Source organism: Mytilus trossulus, chromosome 11 (genome assembly GCF_036588685.1).
Source record: "Mytilus trossulus isolate FHL-02 chromosome 11, PNRI_Mtr1.1.1.hap1, whole genome shotgun sequence".
NCBI classification, from domain to species: Eukaryota; Metazoa; Mollusca; class Bivalvia; order Mytilida; family Mytilidae; genus Mytilus; species Mytilus trossulus.
In genome coordinates this window covers 11824644-11850429 of record NC_086383.1, presented here as the reverse complement: position 1 = coordinate 11850429, position 25786 = coordinate 11824644, and the positions used below count along the sequence as shown (strand labels likewise).

Genomic DNA, 25786 nt, shown 5'->3' with positions numbered 1-25786 from the left:
CAATATCTATAATTATTTTTCAATAGGCGATAATGGTAATGTTTTCTACTGTAGCTGAGTCCATATCGTAAACTTGCATATACATGATTGCTGGTTTCTAGACTATTCACATATGTGGTTACATTTGAAAATTTTCACACAATACAAAAATTTAATACTTTCAACGCTTCATAGTTTTTACACATTTATTCTACAACTTTGCAAATCGATACAATTGGGTTAGTTTAGTCACATGTTATTAAAATCGGCATTATGAACCTCGTAATGTGTACCAACAATATTCCTGTTTGTACTTTAGAATTTTTTGCAAAGTTTTATTTATTGCGAAAATTGAGAAGAAATACGTATAGCAAAAATAAAAAAACTCATTCTAAATCATTACAGCAGCATTTACACATGTATACAAACAGTATCAACTGAAATCGAAATAACTGCAGTTACAAATTTTGCGCATTATAAAAATGAATTGATTGATGCACGCAGAAATTCTTAAATCTTCAGTGTTATATATGTACTTTGCTAATTATTTGATTTTTTTGAATTTGAAGTGACGATAAAGAGTAATTTTTATGCAGTTGACCTCTATTTTTCCATTTCCGCATTTTCATGCTGGAATTGGTTATCAAAAGTACCAGGATTATAATTTTATACGCCAGACGCGTGTTTCGTCTACATAAGACTCATCAGTGACGCTCAGATCAAAATAGTTAAAAAGCCAAATAAATACAAAGTTGAAGAGCATTGAGAATCCAAAATTGGAAGCTTGTAATTCACAATGTTCAATTCAATTCAAATTGACTGAAAAGCAACGTGTACTATTTGTTTTTATTTTTCGTATACTTTTAAAGACATGTACGTTTTACTTACCGTTTGTCCGTGCATAAGACCCCATCCCCATTTCAATTCTCGTTCACGTTTATTGTTCCTTTAAATTTCTCTTGCTCACCCGTCTGAAGTAATTTCCAACTATATATTTCACAAATTTTATGTCACACAGGAACCTTTTGCTTTTTTACTATAAATAATTTGTTTTAAAATAGTACTAGTACTTTCATTTTTAAATTCTATTTATAGACCAAATGGCAGACGTGAAAGAAAGCACTGTAAAGAATATGTTTAAATGAGAACATGCTTTTAAAACAGGAATGCCAAATCACGAATATCAGTATTAACCTCTTTTTTGTCGATGATTGAATACGTCCTAGACGTTTTCACATTTGTTTTGAGAAATAAATTTATTTCTTTGAATGCAAATGACTTAATGTTAGCCTATTACTATATTTGCTATGGAATTTCAATTTATAAAATGACAATACATAGTGTAAGATTCAATTTATTATTATTGGAGTGTATGTGTGTTATGTATGTACTCTATGATATTCTTGTCAATACTACATTTCGTTTTCACGTCCCATCAACATTCCCGATTTTCAAGTTAAGTCTCTGATCTGTGCCGATTACCAGCTGTAAGTTAATGTATAGACAGTTACCCAAAGGTATAAACAAAATAATTCCGAGACTCATTTTTGTACATTATGGCGAATAGAAGTTCTTGCAAGCGTTATTGTTGGTCAGCTAGTTAACCCAACTCAATCACCCTCCGACCGTCATGACATGCCAAGTTACTTTCATTTTCATGGAAGGGAAGCACTGTTTAACTGTTACAAGATATTTCATTTTTCAAACTTCAATTTTTGTTACATTTTGATGGGATGCATTTAATACTCTTCCACCAAATTGACCATAATTCAGACGAAGCGGAATATATTCCGACATCTTGAAAATATTGTTTCTGGTGTACGGGAGATAACTTTCATAGCAACACACGTTGATTTTCCCGTTTTCCGCTAGAGGCGTTCATTTACGTACCTCTCACCTTAAGATCTAGAAAAAACAAATATGACTAAAAAGACATCACCAAATGATTCACAGAAAAACACAATTAACCAACAATAAACATGATAAAAACAAAAATCAATGAATAAATCTGACAAAATGCATATATGTGAATAATAATTATATGGTTATTATATCAATTTGTAACATTATTTATAAATGGATGATTAATATATTTGCTCAGCATGGGAAAGAAATCCATCTTAATGCATATTAATATCAATATCATCTGTTAACATATTTTGAGTTGAAAAAATGACTCATAACTTCAATCTAGAGATTCCAAATCATTTTTGTATACATGTAGAATGAAAAACCAAATTTGGTTTATAGTTCAAAAATATCTCTTGATTTTTCCCCAAGAGAGAAATTGAAACCTTAACAATTATATACATGTTATGGACTAGAAAGTTGCTACCTTGACAATACACTTGATAATTTCCTATATAAAAAGGTTATCTTGAAATATTCTTCGTCTTCCTTGTATTTGTCCCTGCTGTTTTTGTACCTCCCTTTAGACATCATTCACTGGACTAACATATGATCTGTAATGAAATATAACGATGTATTGTTCAAGGTTAAGTGAACTGTTAGCCCCTTAGGGTATCACCAGTCTATGCCAGTAGCCACTTCTTCGTTACTGGTATGAAACACAGATACAGTCAAACCTGCATTAACAGACCACTCGAGGGAGAAGTCAAACGTGGTCTCTTAATATAGGTGGTCTTTGAAACCATGTTTAACAACTTGAAGAGAACGAAGCATTTATGTACATTATAACTTTTGAATATACTAGTGTAAGTAAAAAACCCTGTTTGGTCTCGCATGTATATTGACAATGACTAATAATGAGAACTGTTCATTGTGTAATTAAGATCGTTCCTTGCCTTTTTTGTGTTTTCTTTTTATTTTAAACCCCAGGGTGCAGAGCTCTCACATTTTCTTTAAGATTTCATATTAATTGTCTTATTATGCAAGGACTTTCAAATACATTTTATTCAATATAATTTGATCACCTGTTCCTTATTACTGAACCATATAACTGTCAAGAAAAAATGATTTTTCTAGCCATGCTAATTATAAATTGTAATCAATTTTATAATAGTCATTTTTGACAATTGTTTAGACAATCATCTAATTGCAAATAGTTCTGTTTGAATAACAAATTTCACTCCAATCACGAATTGAACTTTAAAAAAATTAGCTATAACTTGAAAAAGCGATCTTGGGCTAAGTAATAGACCTCCGTCTTATTGAACCTTTTGGTGATCAATTGTCACTCTAGGATTGCCGAATGCAGCAAAATCATCAATCTGCAATCCTCTTGTCAATCAGATACACTCCCAATGCAATTGGCCGAGTTTAAACAAGGGGAAAGTAAAAATGTATAATCAAAATGGCAGCACGACTACATTTTTTTTCAAAATTGCACTGATTCGTCCATGTAAATTGTGGTTGTTTCAAACAGTGCATGTGTTTGTTTTAAACAAATTAATGTGGTCACCGGTTGCGATAGGCAGGTGGTCGTTTAATATATTTAAAATATATAGGGAAAAGATTTAATGCTAAATAAATCAGTTCTTTTCATAAAAGTACATAAAACTCTCTAGAATAAGCCAATTATGGACATTTAGTCAAAATATGACGATTTTGTGCAATTTTCAGAAATAAAAGCTCTAGAAATAAAAGCTTTAAAAAAACCTTGCTCGGAAACTACGATACAAAATGTATCAATTTCCCCCGCCTTAGTAGCAATATACCAACAACACCTGCATATGGAATATATATTTCCCAACTTATTCGGTATTCAAGAGCTTGCAGCTCCTACTCAGACTTTTAAAGCATCACCAGCAGAAAGTTGATGAACCAGTGGCATGTCAAAGCACGTCTCGTTCTATTTCTAAAATAGTTCATCGGAAGGTACCACGAACTTGTTGATAAATATTCCAAATCAACTTTACAAATAATACACGATAGTCTTGAAGTATAGATTTGCGTATTGACGTTGTTTATCATCTTAATAACGTGTTATATAATTCTTTTAATTGTCTTTATTGATATTACTTTTACTGTTAAGTCTGTTTTTTGAGATATTTATTTGACGTGACTCTGTGCTTATGTATTCAATCATACTTTGAACGACTAAATTATTTTATGGTGTGACTCTGTACATATGTATCTTGTCATACTTTGAATGACAATTTTTTTTTTATTAATATTACTTTTACTGCAAAGATTATTTTTTGTGATATACATTTGACGTGACTCTGTACTTATGTATCCCGTCATACTTTGAACCACATCGGATTCTTGTACACTCCCTAAGGATTAATGGAGATGTGTTCTTTACAATATTATCCCACCACCAGAACAATCCCTACCCAACACCGCCCAAGGGAGCGTGTAGGACACTGGGCAGTCTGTTATTATGGTGGAGGAAGCCGAATTACTCGGACTGAACCACCGGGCCACTAGGTGGAATTAGACAAACCAACGAGATATCAGAAGATTGATCGCCAGGTCAAAGTTTGGGACAACTTTGACCAACCGAGTCCCCCAAAGTACCCATTCTGGTTTAATCTCCTGTCTGGGTACCAGAGATGTGTGTGAGAGGGTGAAAATTACCCTTCTGATGTACTGATATTTTTAGCACCCCGATTGAGAATCGAGCTCGGGACCTTCAGCACTGTAGCAATCGGTCTTAACCACTAGACCACGAACTCACACTGTGCTATTTGACCGGCACCGGCAAAATAGCAAATATGCTATTGAGCCGGCTCTGATAAAAATTATATCTGTAAATGTACTACTAATGTTGGTTAAACCACTCCTTTGGTACATCGTAATTCCCTAATTGACAAAAGAAAAGTTAATGACAGTTATTATCAGATGTAGATTAAGTTACTCACATCATTCCTTTACAAAGTAAACAATCTTAAAGAATGAGATTCACATTCAGTCAGTAGTTTTCTTAAATTTTCATCGCTAGTTTTCTTAAAGTAGAATTTCTAGAAGTGCATTATCTAAAATAGAGAAATAGCTCAAGGCATTCCGAACGTGAAAGCCTGGGAACTGGTCCATAGTATAGGGTCCCAGACTAATATCAAAATTACCTATAATAAGTGGTGTGACTCCGAACCAGATATGCACAACCGGTCTAATTATGTTACTTGTACCGCTTACGTACTAAAGTATAATCCTGGTATCTTTGATAAATATTTACACCACTGGGTTTATGTCACTGCTGGTGGACGTTTCGTCCACGAGTGTATCACCAGCTCAGTAGTTAACATTTCGGTGTTGACATTAATTTAAATAATGTCACGAGTCATTTTTATAAATTTCCTTTTTACAAAACTTTGAATTTTTCGAAAAACTAAGGATTAATTTATCCAAGGCATAGATTACCTTCGTTGTATTTTGCACAACTTTTTGGAATTCAAGTTGGATTCTAAATGCTCTTTAACTTTGTACTTATTTGGCTGTATAAATATTTTGATATGAGCGTCACTGATGAGTCTTATGTAGATGAAACACGCGTCTGGCGTACTAAATGATAATCCTGGTATCTTTGATAACTAATTACGACGAAATTTCAAAACCTCTAGCAAAAAAGGTAATAATAATAAATTTAATAATTACAATGAAAACAACTAAAATTATAGAAAAAAGAAAGAAAAACACAACCCTAAAATAAATACACTGAAAGAAAAAGAAGCCCCCCTTTTCGCAAAATAACGAAAAGCATAAAAAAACAGACCCAAAGAAATCATGCAAAACAAAAATATCGAGTACTTTGAATCATTTTCCTATAGTTTTTGGGAAAAATCATCACCCTTGGCTTATCGCAGAATGCTGCAAAGTTACTTTTTAAATAATAGTCAGTTCTTTGCATTTAAGATAACGGCACTGGCTACAGTTACATTGAAATGTAACAATCATAAGTTAATGCGGATTTGCCGGAATGCGGGGTTGGGTAAGGAACCGATTAATTACGAATGTAACAATAATATGTTAGTCAACGGTAACATTGCGCTATTGTTACATCGTCATCAATATACTACAATGTACGATAGGATTAGACATATCTATTAAAACAGGGACTCTCTGTACAAGTATAGAAAGTCCCTGATTAAAATAAAATTTGAAAACTTTTATTTGATATATAAGTTATTGCATACAGTTTTTAATTTTTTTATTTGATATTAACAATATTGCACACAATTTTCAAATTCTTTATTTGATATTAACAATATTGCATACAATTTGTAAAATCTATCTATTAAACGAGAAGACCTCATTTTGTGTGTCGTCGCTTCTCTTCTTTCCACAATAAATTATTCATCATGCATCTGTGTCCTATAGGTACCATGCATAGTCGCATTTGTCGTCCATTCTTATGATAATTCAGTTTGGGTTATTTTGGGAGGAAACGAAAAAAAGACGTCCGGATATTGTTCTGTCATTGGACGTAATTTCAAGTCAGAATAGACATCCGGTTTGCGTTTTTCTGTATACTTTGATACATAAATAAAGTGTAATTTGCGATCTGTTATACTTTTCAAGTTTACTATCTACGACGGTCACATAGTTCATTAAATAGAAAGGGTCTATGTAATATGTCAATGACTGCATTGGATAGATATTAATACACTCGGAATTGAAGTAAAATGCAAATACACCTTATTTATAAATAGAAATGAATGTTCATAATATACAGATGTAAACGCTAACATCATTGAAATTTTTTTTTTTTTTGGAATTTGGAGGGGAAAAAGGAGGACCGGCTTGAAAAACAATTGTCCTGTACAAAACTACCTAAGACTTTTGATACCTTTCCTGACATCTCCAGGCATATTTTTTTTTTATAAAAATCAACAATTCATCAAGTATTTCAAATACAGAGGGTCAATATAATATAGCAATGACCAACGTGGATTTATTAGTAAACTGAGAATTGATAGTAAAAAACAAACACACTCCCAATGTTCATAATATTCTAAATGTATGTTCATATTGTAATTAATAGAAAACTAAAAAATTGAAAAATATGGGGAAAAAAAGAGGACGGGTGGAAACAAAATTTTCCCTGTCCCAAAGTACCTATGACTTTTGATACCTTTCCTGAATAGAAAACAAAAAAATGGAAATTTTGGAGAAAAAGAGGAGGATAGAAGGACAATTGTCCTGTCCCCAAGTACCTTTGACCTCTGATACCTTTCATTATATTTTTTTTTTACAAAAACTCATCATATACAACCACGCTCTGAACGCCCGCGATTTCGCGGGTGTCTTTTAGTCTTCATTTGATATTAACAATATTGCAAACAATTTTCGAAATTCTTATTTACAATGACATTTTCTACAAATCCAGTATGTCGTTTTTGGAGCATTGTTTTAGACCGACGTTGTTTTGGTGAAACCACTCGATTGGTCACACTCGATTCAAGCAGCCATAACAAACCAATGATGCGGCATTTTTACACTTGAACTATATTTTTCGTCTTTGACACTGACACTACTAAACTGGAGCAGTTTCTTTAAGAACATCAAAACAATTAATACTTAAAACTATTTAAACACATTTAGTTGAATGATTATTATTATCATTATTACAAACATCATCTAGTACATATCAGTCAGGATTCTACTTCGTCAAAATTATCTCCCTATTACGCCAGTTCATTTTCACAATCGTAGAAATGGAAGCCATTGTAGGGATGACGCGCTGCCAATTTTGCTCTTTGAAACCAATAAATTTATCCACATTGCACCATAACGATCCTTATTTGTCAGTTGTATTTTAAAAGACAAATGTATCAACTAGCTAATAAATGAGCATCAGTTAATGATCTTGTCTGCATTGATTCAACTTAAAACTATTGTCTGATCGGTTGTTAGGTGGAATTATCGAAAATTCATAAACATTTCAAAAAAATAAAAATTAAATATTTCGTGGAGGGGCAGACTAGATCTTTTTAGTGGTTGAAGACAATGAACCCTAATTATCACACACAAAAAATTATAATTTTTCGAAAATATACATTTACATCATCTAACTTGAAAGACAAAAAAAAATTCTTATCGAACACACCTACTCTGTTTTTGTGATTCATTAGTCTGGATTATCCAGACGCTCCGTATGCATTTTTAGAGTCTGGATCCAATCGGTTCGAATGATTGTTATTTGAGGGCGTGTACAAATATGCAAACACAAGAGTTAGATATTTTCGGAATGTTTCTAGACTGATCGTTCCTTTGCGGTAAAACTAGATGAAAACAAACAGAGGAAGAAGAAAGCTAGGTAATTATATTTGAAGTTTTGTGCATTTGTAAATATACTTTCAAATACTTCATAATATATTAAGAACTGCATTACTTTTTTGTAGATACGTCTGTTTGTTATTTACAGTCTCCTTTAGCATTAAAGTTACAATTTTGTCATTGAAAGATTAAATATTTATTTCAGATCAATTTTGCACATCTTAGAGAGAAGTTAAAACAAATGGAATGTAGCAAAGTGATGAGTGCTGAATATGGAAATTGTTTGAACGGCGGTATACAACTGCATGTTGCCTTTATTTGATAAATGTAATGATATGATGAATCTATAAATGTTTATTCTAAACTGACTTTGAAATAACCAATAGAATTTCCAAAACAACATGTACATGTAGTTTATTTCATTTACAAGCTGATTTAATCATTCATAATGTGATCAAGCACAGACTCCTCTATAAAGTGGTGGTCCCAAGATTTGACAATCAAATATGTTAAAGGACTGATATATGGCTTTTTTATAGAAATTATAGATCATTATAGTGAGGACCAGCAGGTTTTTTTGTAGTACCATCAGGGAAAAAAGATGTTCAAGTACTGTATAGTCTGCAAGCATGCATCCCACAACTCACTGGTCAGTGATTTTTTGTTATTTCAGATCATAGAAAATTGCCAGATATTATGAGGATCTTATCAATGAAAGATAGGTTACCGTAGTAATTTTTTGTTTGTTCTAACCAAAACCATATTTGGCAATGAGTGAATATAATTTCATTTTTTAATGATTGCTATCAATATTATGGCTGTAAGCTATTATTCATTATTTTGCAACCCTGCAAATTAAAACAAATCTAGAACCATTGTTCATCGCATGCTTTTTTAAGATTAACCTTTTATAATGAAAAATTGTTACTCGTAAAATTTAATAGTTTTTAACTAATGATTATTCCATTATTGTATTATCTAACACTTCTTTGTAACATGATGGATTTGCAAAATTTACCACGGTTCTATGGACAACTAAAGGAGAATAATTTCATTTGTCAAAGGAGAGGAGATTTTCAATGCCTCAAGACTTTTTAAAAAGCTTTAAGAAACTAATGTATATGTATATGGTCTTGTCTTAAGTTTTCATAAAAACACATTTGAGTATAATTTTAGTCTTAACTTTTTTATTTAAACATATTTTTCTGAAAAATATAATGTTTAAACTTAGTTCAATGCATTTTTGTAATTTCTTTCAGTGGAATATAGAATAACTAATCGAAGAATTTAAATAAAAAAAAAATCAAACGTGTGACCCAACAACACATTAATTCATTAATGCGCGTAGTGTATGAGTTAATTATCAGTGTTGTTCTGTCACGAGTTGAATATTTTTCTATATTTGAATATTTATTAAGTTATTCTTTTTATTACATTGGCAAAAGGCTTTTTCTATGAAATTAATATAGAAAATGTTAGGAACTATATTTTTCCCTACGCATTCACAATTTGTTTTGATTCGACGTTATCGACGTCTTGACAACGCTTATTGTTGTTTGACGTCAGAGGGTGAAATAACCACGTTTATTTCACATGTGAAATTATCGGTTTTTATTTAACTGGGAAATTAATATAAATCATTGCTACCAATGTAATAAAGCACTTTATTTATACACAATAACCTTTTTGATTTAAGCTTTCGTATGAACCTTTTTTTAAGATCATTACATGGATCTTACACTGTTTGAAGAGATGTGGGTATATGCCAATGAGACAGCAACTCAACTACAAGAATAACCAAAGGAACAAATCAAGATACTTTTTTTAACTGTCTAATCAAAACTTATGCTCCCTACAGTCAAATACCAAACAATTAAAAGAGTAAATGTATGCAGTAATTCTTTAAATACATAAAGTTTGTCTCCAATTAATAAAGCAGTTGTCTGAACTTGTGTCATATCTTTGTAGGGAAATAAGATTCAGAGAACCATTCATAAAGTGTATACAAGAAACTGATATTTACAATGTTCTTTAGAGCTATAACTCTAGCCCTTAATATTACATTACACTACTAGTGCTTGCTAATTCTACTATCAACAGAAGAAGATTCAGGACTAAGAGTGATTTGTGCAGTTTGATGTGGACGAAATTTGGATGCTTTGATGAAATTAATAGAAAAAACTATTTCAATATCGTTTGATCTCGGCCTCTAGTAAGTGTTCTACAGCTAATCTTTCAGTGCTCTTAACTAGTTCATTAACTACTGTCAAAGAGATTAACATAAAACTATTGTAATAAAATATATGAACATAGTGGTAAAAACCATTTTTGGAGTGTAAAAAATTCTTTGGATGTTTTCGATAAATTACGTGCTTTTGATGGTCCTTTTGATTATGTTAATAGTTTTGATTTTTCTACTCTTTACACTACACTTCCACACTATCTTATTAAACAAAAGTTTTTCTATTTAATTAAATGGTCGTTTGGTAAAGCTGAATGTAGATATATTTGCTGCAACTCAGTTAAAGCCTTCTTCTCTAATGAGAAAGGTAAATATGCTAGATCTACTTACTGGAGATGTGATGAGATGATTAAAGCTGTTGATTTTCTCCTTGATAATATTTATGTACGTTTCGACAACAAAGTTTATCGACAGGTTGTAGGTATCCCCATAGGCACTAATTGTGCCCTTTTAACATGTTTAATAGCAGACTTGTTTTGTACTGTTACAAATCACAGACATAACTCAGTAAAGACCCGTCGAAATTGCATTTAATTGATAAATTCAACAACACTTACCGTTATCTTGATGAGATTTTTTCCTTAAATAATCAAGAATTTTCTCAATATACTGCTGAAATTTACCCCAAGGAACTTACTTTAAATAGATCAAATTTATTTGGTAAAAACTGTCCTTTCCTGGAGTGAGATATTTCGGTTTTAAACGGGAAACTCCACACTAAAATTTACGACAAATGAGACGATTTTTCGTTCCCTATTGTTAATTTTCCATTTTTAGATGGTGATGTTCTTTTGGCACCATCTTACGGTGTTTATATTTGACAACTTGTTCATTATACCCGTGTCTGTTAGACGTTTCTGATTTTAACGAACGACCTATGCATTACTGGTAAATTATTAAACCATGGATATCGTTACCATAAATTACTTTAAACCTTTACTAAATTTTTCCATGGATATAAAGATTTGGTTTTGAAGTTTGGTTGTACCTGTAGAAAACTTATTTCAAACAGGATAGCACATTCTCATATTTACGGAAATGTTGTTAACCGTGTCCGGAAATTTAGAAATGATTCATGTACACTTGTCGCTCCTTCTTATATACTTCTTCTAAAATGTTATCTATTCAACACTGTAATAAGATCATTGAATATTGTTTTTGTTTGATATAAATATTGATTTTGTTATCAGTAAATCAAAAGCTAACAAAATATTACTAGTATGTTATATACATATACATATTCATGGATCTACAATCTGTCGATACCTGTAACTTGGCATTGCACGAGGTCATGTTTTTTTATTCTGGCTGTTTATGACGTCTTTAAACTATATCCATTGGATAATGGATGTGAACGGATTGGTAGTTTAGCCTTAGATGCATGATTTTTTTATTAGTTGTTAGTGGCTTTGAACTAGCTGTCAGATAACTGCGAGTCACAAACCTTTGAATGTTCGAAATTCAAAGGGACGTTTTATCCCGGGAAGCTGGGCCTACCCAGAACTTAAGACGAAATAAGAGAATAAATGGAAGATTGTATATCAAACACTTCAGACTAATTTGGTGTTTCCCCCTTAAAGTTATCTTTTGACTTATGGCTTTTCCTACTTCCGTATTGTGATCAAAATTATGTATACCAGTTTCTGAATAAATCAAATTTTCTCAATATACTGCTGAAATTTACCCCAAGGAACTTACTTTAAATAGATCAAATTTATTTGGTAAAAACTGTCCTTTCCTGGAGTTAGATATTTCGGTTTTAAACGGGAAACTCCACACTAAAATTTACGACAAATGAGACGATTTTTCGTTCCCTATTGTTAATTTTCGATTTTTAGATGGTGATGTTCCTTTGGCACCATCTTACGGTGTTTATATTTGACAACTTGTTCATTATGCCCGTGTCTGTTAAACGTTTTTGATTTTAACGAACGACCTATGTATTACTGGTAAATTATTAAACCATGGATATCGTTACCATAAATTACTTAAACTCTTTACTAAATTTTTCCATGGATATAAAGATTTGGTTTTGAAGTTTGGTTGTACCTGTAGAAAACTTATTTCAAACAGGATAGCACATCCTCATTTTTACGGAAATGTTGTTAACCGTGTCCGGAAATTTAGAAATGATCCATGTAAACTTGTCGCTCCTTCGAATATACTTCTTCTAAAATGTTACCTATTCAAGACTGTAATAAGATCATTGAAAATTGTTTTTGTTTGATATAAATATTGATTTTGTTATCAGGAAATCAAAAGCTAAAAAAATATTACTAGTATGTTATATACATTGACATATTCATGGATCTACAATCTGTCGATACCTGTAACTTGGCATTGCACGAGGTCATGTTTTTTATTCTGGCTGTTTATGACGTCTTTAAACTATATCCATTGGATAATGGATGTGTACGGATTGGTAGTTTAGCCTTAGATGCATGATTTTTTTATTAGTTGTTAGTGGCTATGAACTAGCTGTCAGATAACTGCGAGTCACAAACCTTTGAATGTTCGAAATTCAAATGGACTTTCTATCCCGGGAAGCTGGGCCTGCCCAGAACTTAAGACGAAATAAGAGAATAAATGGAAGATTGTATATCAAACACTTCAGACTAATTTGGTGTTTCCCCTTTAAAGTTATCTTTTGACTTATGGCTTTTCCTACTTCCGTATTGTGATCAAAATTATGTATACCAGTTTCTGAATAAATCGAAAGTGCTGATTCGGACGTGATCCTTACGTGCACACAAAAATAAGATGTACATCTCCAGTGTATTTAAGTTTTTATATTCGTTAAAAGTATAATGCAAAAAACTCGTTTTTGTTGCCAGCATAAATTGTATATGTTGTTTGAGACGAGGCGGCTTGTTTGATGGTATATCTTTGACCTCGCCTCATGTGGTTCATGGAAAAGGTAAATTGATATAGCAGACAATTAATTACGTTAAGAAAAAACAATTATATACCATTTTCTGATTACAAATCAGTAAAATTAGATTAACGTCGTCGCCATTTTTTTCCACGTACAATAATACAGGTGTCAATTGACTTTAAAATAGACCACGTGATACCCCATTCAAACTAAGGTATGTCAAACAATTACTGTCAATTGAATTTTGATCAACTCTTGTAGATGAAGAAATACAAGCAGCAGTATATTACTAATGTTCAAGTATCATATATTGATTACGTAGACAACAATTGATGACACGCACAATGTGTTGTGATCGTTCGAACTCCATAAGACGCAAGACCGGTTACGTCGGCATGGTTAGCTCTCCTGCTATGCCTTCATCACCCGCCATACGAATCCGCCATCAGTAAATATGTTAGAATCGAGAAATGACACCGTCAGTAAAACCTAAGATTGAATGACTACTGCAGTATCTCAAGTTCTAATATAAAAAAAGAAGATATGGTATGATTGCCAATAAGACTACTCTCTACAAGAGACCAAAATGACATAGAAATTTAAAACAATTATAGGTCGCCGTACGGTCTTCTACAATGAGCGAACCCCATACTGCATATAAAAGGCTCCGACATGACAATGTTTAACAATTTATCTTGGCATTTGAAAGTCAATAAAAATATGACAAACGTTAATGAAAAGGTCTGTTATGAATTGAAACTCAACTGAATGAAAATATTCGATCCTTTTGTGACAGTAATTTTGAAAAAAAAAATGGGATGAGAAAATATGTTCGAGTGAATTTTTCCCCCGCAGTCATTTGTGTACTATTTTCGTCCACTTGTCACCACTATAGCCGATATTTCAAAAATTGTTAAAATGAACATGTGCTTTCCCGTTTGAAATAAGTTTTTTTACAGGTACAAACAAACTTCAGAAAGTAATTCTTTATATCTATTGAGGAATTCAGTAAAGGAATCAAGTAAGTTGAGGTAACGAAATCCATGAATTCACCAGTAATACATAGTTTACGTTCATAAAAACCGAAACGTCACAACAGACACTGCATTGCATAGCGATTGAGTTGTGAAAAACACCGTAAGATGGTCCCAAAGAAGCATCACAGTTAAAAAACTAATGAAAATTAACAATAGGGGACACGAAATCGTACCTCTGTTTGTAAATGTGGAGTCCCCCGTGAAAAACTTAAATATTTAAATCTAGGAAAGGATAGTTTTAACGGTTCACGTTTGATTTTTTTGAAGTAAGTTTCTTTGGGTATATTTCGGCACTACATTTAGAACATTCATGATTATTTAACGAAATTTTTTTTATCAAATTAACGGTAAGTGTTGTTGTGTTCATCAGTTAAATGCAATTTTAACTGGTCTTTGTTGATGTTGGGCATACATGTAAGCTGTGATTATTAACAGTACAAAAACAAATAATGAATACTTATTTAAAGTTGCCCATTTTATCATGCAAGTCTATAAATTACATTGTTTTATATTTTGTCCTGATAAATATAAATATATGAGAAAGCTGAACCTACACAATGCTTTTTGTAAGACATTTCCTCTTTTTAAGGGCGTCCTTAAACATGTTGCACTAAGAACACTTTAAAGTATTAATAACGTTAGTTTACACAGACTTTATTGTACAAACCAAATGGATTAGACACAAGGTTGTTAACTTAGTTTTGACTTCTCCATAATATACATGGATATACATTTTATTTCTATTGCACATTACATAAATTTTGATTTTTTCTAATAAGCATGAAGGCATGAAAAATAATAATAAAAAAAACAGCAACAATAACAGCTAGATGGATATCAAACGATTAAATTTTGAAAAATCAACCACAACTAAAGTTTTAACCAACGATCGATACAAAGGGGAAACACCTACTGGTATGCGTGTGTTTTTCAATGATATCATATTTACCTATATAATTTGTAAATAGTAACTTAAAAAAGTTATTTTAATGTTAAAAATAAAATAGCTTGAATGGGATTGTTTCAAAAAGAAGCTGTTTTTCAAAACCATATAATACATTTATTTCAACCATAATATCACAACATTCAGTTAGCATCTGATAAAATGCTATAATTTTGAACAATTTACTATTTTATTTAAATCCTTGTGAATTGGATGGATAACACTTGGCGGACATTTACATTTACCCTTCCGGAGCATCTGATATTAACCCCGTGTTTAGTGTGGTTAATATTTGTTCATTTATTTTTCCCTCTCTATATTGTTTTTTGAAGAGTATTGTTTATCTTTTGTTCGTTTTTTCTATTATATATGGCATTCTCAGTTTGTTCGCTATACGAGGTTGATTATCCATTTGGTAACCCTCGCATCTCTTTCAAAGTAAAAACATAGAATAATAATAATATATAAAAAGGATAATTGATTAGCACCTGAACGATTAAGAAAATACAGTTGTATCAAGAAAGCGCACCCAGTAGGCATGTATTAATTATAAATTTTTGACGAGGTCAATAGGTTATACATGGGTCTGATCATATTTTATTAACTGAAGAAGATGTTTTGAACGTATTGCCTGAGCGAACGTACTTAAAGTCATATAAAACGAGTGAGAGTTGAAAAATAATGTTTGTCCAATTCTTGAACCAATGCATGTATACATCGTAAACTTCCTCTGTGCACTATTTTCGCAAATATATCATATAATCGTCATTTTCCCCCTCTGTTTGTTATAATTTAACAAATATGGCTGCTCATTAAATGCCATGTTTTGAAGCCGAGTTTTGCCGATTGTCACCTTATAGTAAACAAATCACAAAAAGCATGGGTATTGAGCACGTGTTTAACATGTATAATCTGATATTTGTTTATTTCAATGTCAGTTCAATCCGTATTATGGTCACCGGATTTTTACGAGGAGGGTTACGCTCGGGTCACTATGCATACGGAAAATATATCGGCGAATTGCTTCCTGGAAGCAAGCAATTAAAAATAAGTAAAATTCTTCTAAATGTGGACAAATTAAAGAATTTTCCTCAGAAAAAAGTATATGTACATACGTAGTATAATGAAAACTATCCATTTAGTTATAAAAAACATATGCATATTTTGTTTCTAATTAGAGGTTTCTTATGGCTTTAATGTACATAATACATTTGTGAATACTGCAAGTTTGAAAGTGATATTGGCTCGATGTTACTATTTTTGGAATCTATATTGGCTCGATGTTACTATTTTTATAAATGATATTGGCTCGATGTGACTATCTTTAGAAATGATATTAGTTCAATGTTACTATTTTTCGGAAATGATATTGGCTGGATGCTACTATTCAAAGAAATGATGTTGACTCGATGTTACTTTTTTTAAGAAATGATAATAGTTCAATGTTACTATTTTTGGAAATGATATTGGCTCGATGTAACTATTTTTTTTAAAAGACATTGGCTCGATGTTACTATCTTCAGAAACAATATTGGCTTGATGTTACCAGTTTAAGAAATGATATTGGCTCGATGTTATTATATTTCGAAATAATATTGGCTCGATAATACTATTATTGTAAATGATATTGCCTCGGTTTTACTATTTTTGAAAACGATATTGGCTCGATGTTTCTATCGTTAGAAATAATATTGAAAATGATATTGGCCCGATGTCACTATATTTAAAAATGATATTGGCTCGATGTTAATATTTTTTGAAATCATTTTGTCGCGATGTTACTATTTTTAGAAATGATGTTGGCTCGATGTTTCTATATTTGGAAATGATATTGCCCCGATGTTACTATTTTTTGAAAGGATATTGGCTCAATGTTTATATTTTTGGAAATGATTTTGGCTCGATGTTTCTATTTTTAAAATTGTTATTGTCTCGAGTTTACTATATTTGGAAATGATATTGGCCCGATGTTACTATTTTTGGAAATGATTTGGCTCGATGTTACATTTTTTGAAAAATAATAGTTACTCGATGTTACTATTTTTAGAAATGATATTGGCCCGATGTTACGTTTTTTGGAAATGATATTGGCTCGATGTTACTATTTTTTTTAAATGATATTGGCTCGATGTTACTATTTTTGGAAATGATAACGACTCGATATTACTATTTTAAGAAAGGATATTGGCTCGATGTTACTTTTTTGGAAATGATAGTGGCTCTATGTTACTTTTTTTGGCAAGGATATTGGCCCGATGTTACTATTTTTGGAAATGATATTGGCTCGATGTTACTATTTTTGGAAATTATAGTGGCTCGATGTTACTATTTTTAGAAATGAAATTGGCTCGATGTTATTATTTTTGAAAAAGACATTGGCTCGATGTTACTATCTTTTGAAATAATATTGGCTCGGTCTTACTATCTAAAGAAATAATAATGAAAATGATATTGGCCCGATGTTACTTTTTTTAGAAATGATATTGGCCCGATGTTACTATTTTTTGAAATGATATTGGCCCGATGTTACTATTTTTGGAAATCATTTTGGCTCGATTTTACTATTTTTAGAAATGATATTGGCTCGATGTTACTATATTTGGAAATGATATCGGCCCGATGTTACTATTTTTGAAATGATATTGGTTCGATGTTACTATTTTTTGAAAGGATAGTGGCTCGATGTTACTATTTTAAGAAATGATATTGGCTCGATGTTACTATTTTTGAAATGATAATGACTCGATGTTACTATTTTAAGAAAGGCTATTGACCCCCACTGGGTCGATGCCACTGCTGGTGGACGTTTCGTCCCCGAGGGTATCACCAGCCCAGTAGTCAGCACTTCAGTGTTGACATGAATATCAATTATATGGTCACATTATAGATTTTCTGTTTATAAAACTTTGAATTTTTCGAAAAACTAAGGATTTTCTGACCCCAGGAGTAGATTACCTTAGCCGTATTTGGCACAACTTTATGGAATTTTGGGTCATCAATGCTCTTCAACTTTGTATTTGTTTGGCTTTTTAACTATTTTGATCTGAGCGTCACTGATGAGTCTTAAGTAGACGAAACGCGCGTCTGGCGTATAAAATTATAATCCTGGTACTTTTGATAACTATTCTATATATGTGAAGCATTATTTTATAGTTTCAATTTGTATCACTCCTTGACAGGCGTCTTATTTAATTATTTGTGAAAGTTGTTATTGTGCATGCTATTGATTCACCTCATATTGTTGATCTTAAAAAAGAACCGTCTACATGCAAAGTTCCAGACAATAGCGCTCATTATTTACATTAAGGCCTATACAAGTTGCATATGTTCGGGCACTCGGACCATCGGACCATTTTTTCAATTACCTAGAAGTGCACACCACATACATTAATCGTAGACATGATTGCATATAAACTACAAAGAGGCAGATGCCATATTATGAAGCCCAAACAACCGCCATGTGTAGACTAGTGCTGTTTTATTTTTTAACGTTATTAGATTGTTTTTTTAAAACAATGTTGATTTTTATATCAGAAAATTGAAAAGGAAATGGGGAATGTGTCAAAGCGACAATAACCCGACCATAGAGCAGACAACAGCCGAAGGCCACCAATGGGTCTTCAATGCTTGTGTTTATCGCATTACACAAGAGGGTAGAACATTCACCATTATTTGAACATGTTGAAGGACTGAATTATGTAAAAGAACAATGTTATAATGTTTTAATTTGTCTCACAGTAATATAATGTGAATAAAAATTCCAGGAGAACAAGAAATTACTTGACAATATAATGAAGAATATTTTTATTCTTAATAACTGTTTTTGAGTTTTTGTTGAAGTGTTAATCTTAATTGTATATTTTTCAGTCTTACGACACGAGTGAAGTGAATTTAACTTAGTAGTAAAAATAAGGTGAATTTTAATAGATATAGGAAGATGTGGTGTGAGTGCCAATGAAACAACTCTCCATCCAAATAACAATTTAAAAAAAGTAAACCATTATAGGTCAATGTACGGCATTCAACACGGAGCTTTGGCTCACACCGAACAACAAGCTATAAAGGGCCCCAAAATTACTAGTGTAAAACTATTCAAACGGGAACACCAACGGTCTAATCTATATAAAAAAACGAGAAACGAGAAACACGTATATATTACATAAACAAACGACACCTACTGTACATCAGATTCCTGACTTAGGACAGGTGCACACATTTGCAGCGGGATTAAACGTTTTAATGGATCCAAACCTTCTCCCTTTTTCCTGAAACAATAGCATAACATCACAACATAGAAAAACACACGATAAAATATCAATTGGCAGACTTAACTCAATCAAAAAACGTATATTAATACACAATGAACGAATAAATTTGATCTGCGATATCTGAATGCAAATGCAGGGTTAATAAAATATTAGAGACAAACATTCAAGACCAAAAAGCAAACAAACGAGTTCAAACAAAGCCATGGCAAGACACCACGGAGAAATATTTAACCCTTCGAAAATATTGATCAATATTCACTTTAGAAAAAAACCGGTTTTAAACAAAATAATTTAAATCTTTATTTACCGAAGTTTATACAAATGTAGTAAGAATAAGGGAAACATTGAAGATATTACAAATAATCAAAGCTGGTATACAGACAAGATCCATATAAATATAAAATAACAAAAAAGCATTATAAACAGTATCAACAGATCGAATTAACAAGAAAATACGATTTGAGAGTACTCGCAGTTACTGACAGCTAGTTAAAAGCCAAAACCAATTAATAATAAAAAAATCATGCATCAGAGACTAAAATCAACTAAAACACATCCCAGGGATTTAGTATTTTAACGTCATTAACAGTCAAAGAAGACATGACGTGTGCAATGCCAAAAATAAATGTATCGACATGTAGTAGGATAGTGAGGAGCGACTTCTATACAGATAAAAATCAACGTGTCTGTGTCTCTATACATCTCGCCTCAAAAGATAATGAAATTTAGTTATGTTTTAATTTGCTAATGACAAAATCGATATTAGTGCCAATGTAAACTATATTCAGAGATCTAATTACAATATTGGTACGATAACCCTTTCTTATAAGTTTGTTTAAAGGTTCGATGAGTTTACAAGGATCACAAAGTGATTTCCTCGCTTTAAGTACAATATTACCATAAAATTTAAGATGTGAAATACCATTTTTGATAAGTTTTTTACAGGTATAGCCAAAATTACTAATCAAATCTTTGTATCTATGAAAGAATTTAGTAAAATTTTTAAGTAATTTATGGTATCGAAATCCTTGACACAACAATTTCCCAGTGATGCATTGATAATGTTCGTTAAAATCTATGATATCAGAACACACACGGGCAAACCGAACGAGTTGGGATATATAAACACCGTATGATGGAGCCAAAGGCACATCGCCGTCTAAAAAAGGAATATTAACAATAGGAAATAAAAAATCGTCTCTTTTGTCGTAAATTTTAGTGTGAAGTTTCCCGTTTGAAATTGAAATGTCTACATTTACAAAAGGACAACTGCTGCTGTTTATGTTAGATTTAGTTAAAGTAAGTTCTTTTGGGTAAATTTCTGAAGTATATTTAGAGAACTCTGGATTATTCAACGTACAAATATCATCCAGATAACGGTAGGTATTTTTGAATGTATCAACCAAATATAACAATGATGGGTCTTTACTAAGTTTGGTCATAAACTGAGATTCATAGCAATATAGAAATAAATCTACTATTAAAGGGGCACAATTGGTGGCCATAGGAATACCTACTACCTGACGATACACTTTATCGCCGAAACGTACATAAATGTTATCTAGCAGAAAGTTTAAAGCTTCAATCATATCCTCACATTTCAAGTAAATGTATCTAGCATACTTTCATTTTTCGTTACAGAAAAAGGCTTTAAACGAGTTACAGCAAATAAAAAACTCATTTTGTTGAATATGAAAATATGAATTAGAGTTCACTTTCAAATGAAGTCCTTGTGTTAGCTTCATAAAAAGAAAATATTGCAAATAAGTAAAATAGAAAAAGCATTTACTGCGTTTAAGGTGGTATAGGTGTCTTCCTCCATCTTGGATTGTAAAAAACAGAGAACCAAAGGTCCATATTTTCTATCAAGTAAGCAAAATGTGATGCGGGAATGCAGATATTTAATGTTATTTTCATTTAAAAGAACCAATTTATAAGAATATAACTTACAAATATTAATATTTTTGCAAATGTTGATTAGTTTTCGTTGTTTAAAAAAAAACAGTGCATTTTCTGAAGGATTCTACATGAAATTTTCCTATTTTGTATTTTAGCCGAAAAAAACGTACGGTGACCATATCTTTTCTTTTGATATTCTCAAAGCATTGTCTGAAAGCTATCTTTTCCTGAAGTATTTAACAATTCTATCATTTTGTTTAGTTTCTAATCACAAAATGGTGTTATTTCCTGTATAATACATACAAAATTTGTCATTTTGTCACGTTCTGTAGCTTGAGAAAATGCACGGTGACTTATCATTTTTATTATATTTTTCAACATATATCAATAGATACTAAGTTTTGGCAAAGTATGAACAAATTCTATCATTTTTATTTTAGACTCCCATACCACCTTAAATAATCATAAGTCATTTGTAATTACGAACCTGGTGTACAATACCAAAAATATCCTATTGCTAATGGTCGTATGCCAGTGTGTTGCTTTACATGTATTTTCATTGCCATAGAGTCAATAAAAGTCTCTCCTGGTGTAACCATTTATACAAGTTTGCGCTGCATTACATATTTTATAGTGAAATATGCAGAAGATAGTGAAGATGAATATGAAAACAAATATTACGACAGATGATCATGTAGTAAATTGAAGATGTAAGTATGGTCACGCTTCTAGGATTTTTGACTGATTTTAAATGGCCAAAACGCCTTCACCATTTCAAACAAACGGGATATGATTATTTATTCAGGGCTGGGTGGGGGAATGGGGGGTGAGGGTATATATATTTCAGTATGATCAAGACTTTTGGGTAAGTTAGCGTACCTTTAATAGAGTGTCCTCTCCTTAATTAGTTACTGAGTTATGCGAATATTGCAGATTGCATTCCGTATCTGAGTTAAATTTCAGTTTGATTGTTCGTTGTTCTCTTGTTTTATTGAAAATAAAATTTTAACAGTAGTTATATTATTCATGACAGAGCAAAGCATAAAAATAAAAATAAAAGTCACCTTTGACTGAAGGGTCAGAACTTCCGAAAAGAAGACACTCTAGATCATATGAGGAATCATTGAACGCAACCCATTATGAAGGAAGTCAATATAGGGCACCCTTAAATATCCATATACACTTGGTGAGAATTACACAACATAAACATAACGATGAAAATATCTCATCCATGGATTGAGAAGATAAATAAACTAGAGAAACTGTAAAAAGAATACCGGGTTTGGGGACGTGGTGAGCATCAAGAACAAAGAGAAAAAATCAGTACAAGTTGATAGTTCTATATGAATGTTTATCTTATTTTGTACGTTTCAGAGATTGTTGTTGCATCCTTTTTCGCTGAACTAGTAAACATTATTGTTTGGAGTCAGTTAGGTGTATACTTTATTGATGAACTGAAGACAGATTGGTGACAGTATGCTGTTTTCGGATTTGTGGTCGAATTTTTGTCTTTTTGACACATTTCCCGTTTTCATTCTCTATCATATTATTAATCGGCATATCTTTCATTGTTCAAATTGAAAAGAAAAGAAAAAAAAACAAAAAACGATATGGTTTAAAACATATTAACCAGTATCAAAACATTAACAAAGTCGCAAAACACAGACAATAATCACATTAAACCACAACAGTCAAAAAAAGAATTGTAAGAATCAATCTTTATTCCAACTGACCATTGGAATAGCAATTCACTAAACTCAAAAATATGATCATACTAAACTATTTTGATGTTTCAAATACATGAAATAATTGGATTTGTTTTAGATAATTTCATATCATTGTGCAAATCATGATAACATGAATAAATATGAAGAATACAACTGATTTCCAGTGAGACAACTTTCCACAAGAAATCAATCAACAAATCAAATATCAAATAAAGGTCACCTAACGGCCTTCTACAATAATTAAAACCCGTACTACATAGGCAGGTGTTAATGGCCCCGAAATCCACTTCGTTTTGTATTAAAAAAACGATGAATATTAATGTCGTATACAATGAATCAAACTTTGATGAGCTAATTAAAGTTTTTAATTTTCTCCTCGAAAATATCCGTGTGCTTTTCTGTAATATAAGTTATCCGTGTATTATGTGTTTTCCACCATTTTCTACATTTGAATATGCCTGTACCAAGTCAGGAATATGACAGTTCTTGTCCATTCGTTTTTGATGTGTTTTATTATTTGATTTTTTCATTTGATTATAGAATTTCCGAATTGATATTCCTCTAAGTTCAGTATTTTTGTGATTTTACTTTTTTTGTCTTCATATGGGCACTTATTGCGCTCTTATCTGTACTTTGTTCTTGTCATGTGTATAATCTTTCTGTAAGGCGATGTTACTTTTTATTTCTGATGGTGTGTTTTTATTCAAGGTATTTAACTTTGTATGGTGTGATTAGTTTAAATTAAACATGTGAATAGGCTTTTCTCAAAATTATATTTTCATGTTTTAAATCTTACAGGAGTGCACGCGATATTATTTAAAAAAAATTAAAAATAAATGAAAAATAAGATGTTACATCTTAAAAAAGATATGTGTTTAGGAAATTCATTTAACGATGATAAAACGTATGTGTTATGGTTATTCTTGTTATTACCTGCTATGTCATGCATGTATTATATCGCTTACTTCATGATGATAACATAAACATAATACATCTTCATTTAATCATTTATTCGAAGAGAATCACAATTCATATTTTCCTGATCATCATGACAGATCGTTTTAATACTGTATCACTCCAATCCATCTTTCCAAAAGGTAGGTTAAGGTTTGCACTATAACATCTAAAATTATACCACCAAGGTCCTAGATGATGAGAGGCACAATTGGAACTACCACGGAAGTCATTGTTCTGATCTTTAGCACTAAATCTATGTCTATCATGATATTTCAACGAATCCACTGAAAGTAAATGAAACAATTGTGATTTAAATATAAAAAGCTTAATAACACAAAACACAAGGAGTGGGTATTATGTAACTTTTGATCCCAAGTAATAATTTCGATGATATATAGAGATGACATGGACATGTGTGTAATGCTGTTAAAAACTATTCGTCGACAAAGTACGTTTATGAAATGGCTGCCACTGAATACTGTTCATTGTAAGATTGGGCATATTTTAAACTGTCAGAATAATGGTTGACCTGATGAGTAGCCACGTCTCTGTAAAAAAGTACCATCTGTTTCTGCTATTTGTTAACCTTTGTTTATTTGATTTGTAACAAAAAGCTAAACGCTAAGCAAAAAAAAGCCCAACCAAACAACAAACAATCACGCGATTAATGAGAACGTTGCAAATCACAGATCTCCTTAATCTACATGTCATATACATATTTTTGTAAAGTTTTCTCGTTGGCAGTTATACGACTGATGTGACATCTTCTTATATCTAGTTTTACATAATCTTTATATAACGTTAACACTTTTATAATTCTGTAGGGGATTAATTTTATCGGTTTACTGGTTGATCGAAGATATTGAATTTAATGTTATGTATAATAATGATGTAAATACTATTCTACCTGCGTTTCCTGCATAATCACCGACAAATAACCTGTACTTAGAAGCAGCGTCTCCAATACTGAAACGTTTGTATACAGCATATTTCGTGTTATTACTTGTGTCAACCATATCTATTCTCAGTTCGTATTTTCTGCTGGCTGTCAGGGTATGCGCGTAATTATTTCCTGCATTTACCAAGAAATACAGTGTTTATTAATAGGAAAAATACACAGACTATACCAATAGGACATTCAGAACTTTTTGTCAACGAAACATGACAACCAAAGACAAAAAAAAAAAAACGATAAAATGACCAGGTCCAATAAAAACTGATAATAATAACAACAATACTCATGAAATCAGGATAATATCGGAGGTTCCAGAAGTGGAAGTATATTTTGCTGCACTGTCATTTGAAATCCATTATTCCCTTGTGTCTAACATTTGCGTTTAGTAGTATAAACGAAATGACAAATGTGTTTGATTCTGTTATGTAGGCATTAGACTTTACCAAATTAGTAAACCATCAGGCAAAACAAACTTGCCTACCCTTAGATATTTACGTAACGTTTTTAAGACTCAGGAAACAACATGATTAATCTAACATTTGCATATTTTTGTCCAGTGTAAGAATTTAATTTCGAACTTGACGTTTGAACAATAATCTATGATCAGTAATATTTACTATCGTCATCTGAATACCATTTAATTTGAAACAAAAACTGGAAAAACGATGTTTGTGTTAGATATTAAAACCGTTTGCTATTAATTTTTTCTGAAAAATATTTTAT

At 31.6% G+C, this 25786-nt stretch overlaps 1 protein-coding gene across 1 annotated transcript in view; it reads right to left on the bottom strand.

Moving 5' to 3' along the window:
- The window catches only part of LOC134689726 (fibrinogen C domain-containing protein 1-like), a 37998-nt gene that overhangs the window by 5775 nt on the left and 6437 nt on the right, over positions 1–25786 (bottom strand). Inside the window, exons 4-5 of the mRNA XM_063549692.1 lie at positions 25016–25180; positions 24220–24392 (exon numbers count right to left, since the gene is read on the bottom strand). Of these exons, the coding sequence (XP_063405762.1) occupies positions 24220–24392; positions 25016–25180 (338 nt within the window). The remainder of the gene's footprint in view (positions 1–24219; positions 24393–25015; positions 25181–25786) is intronic.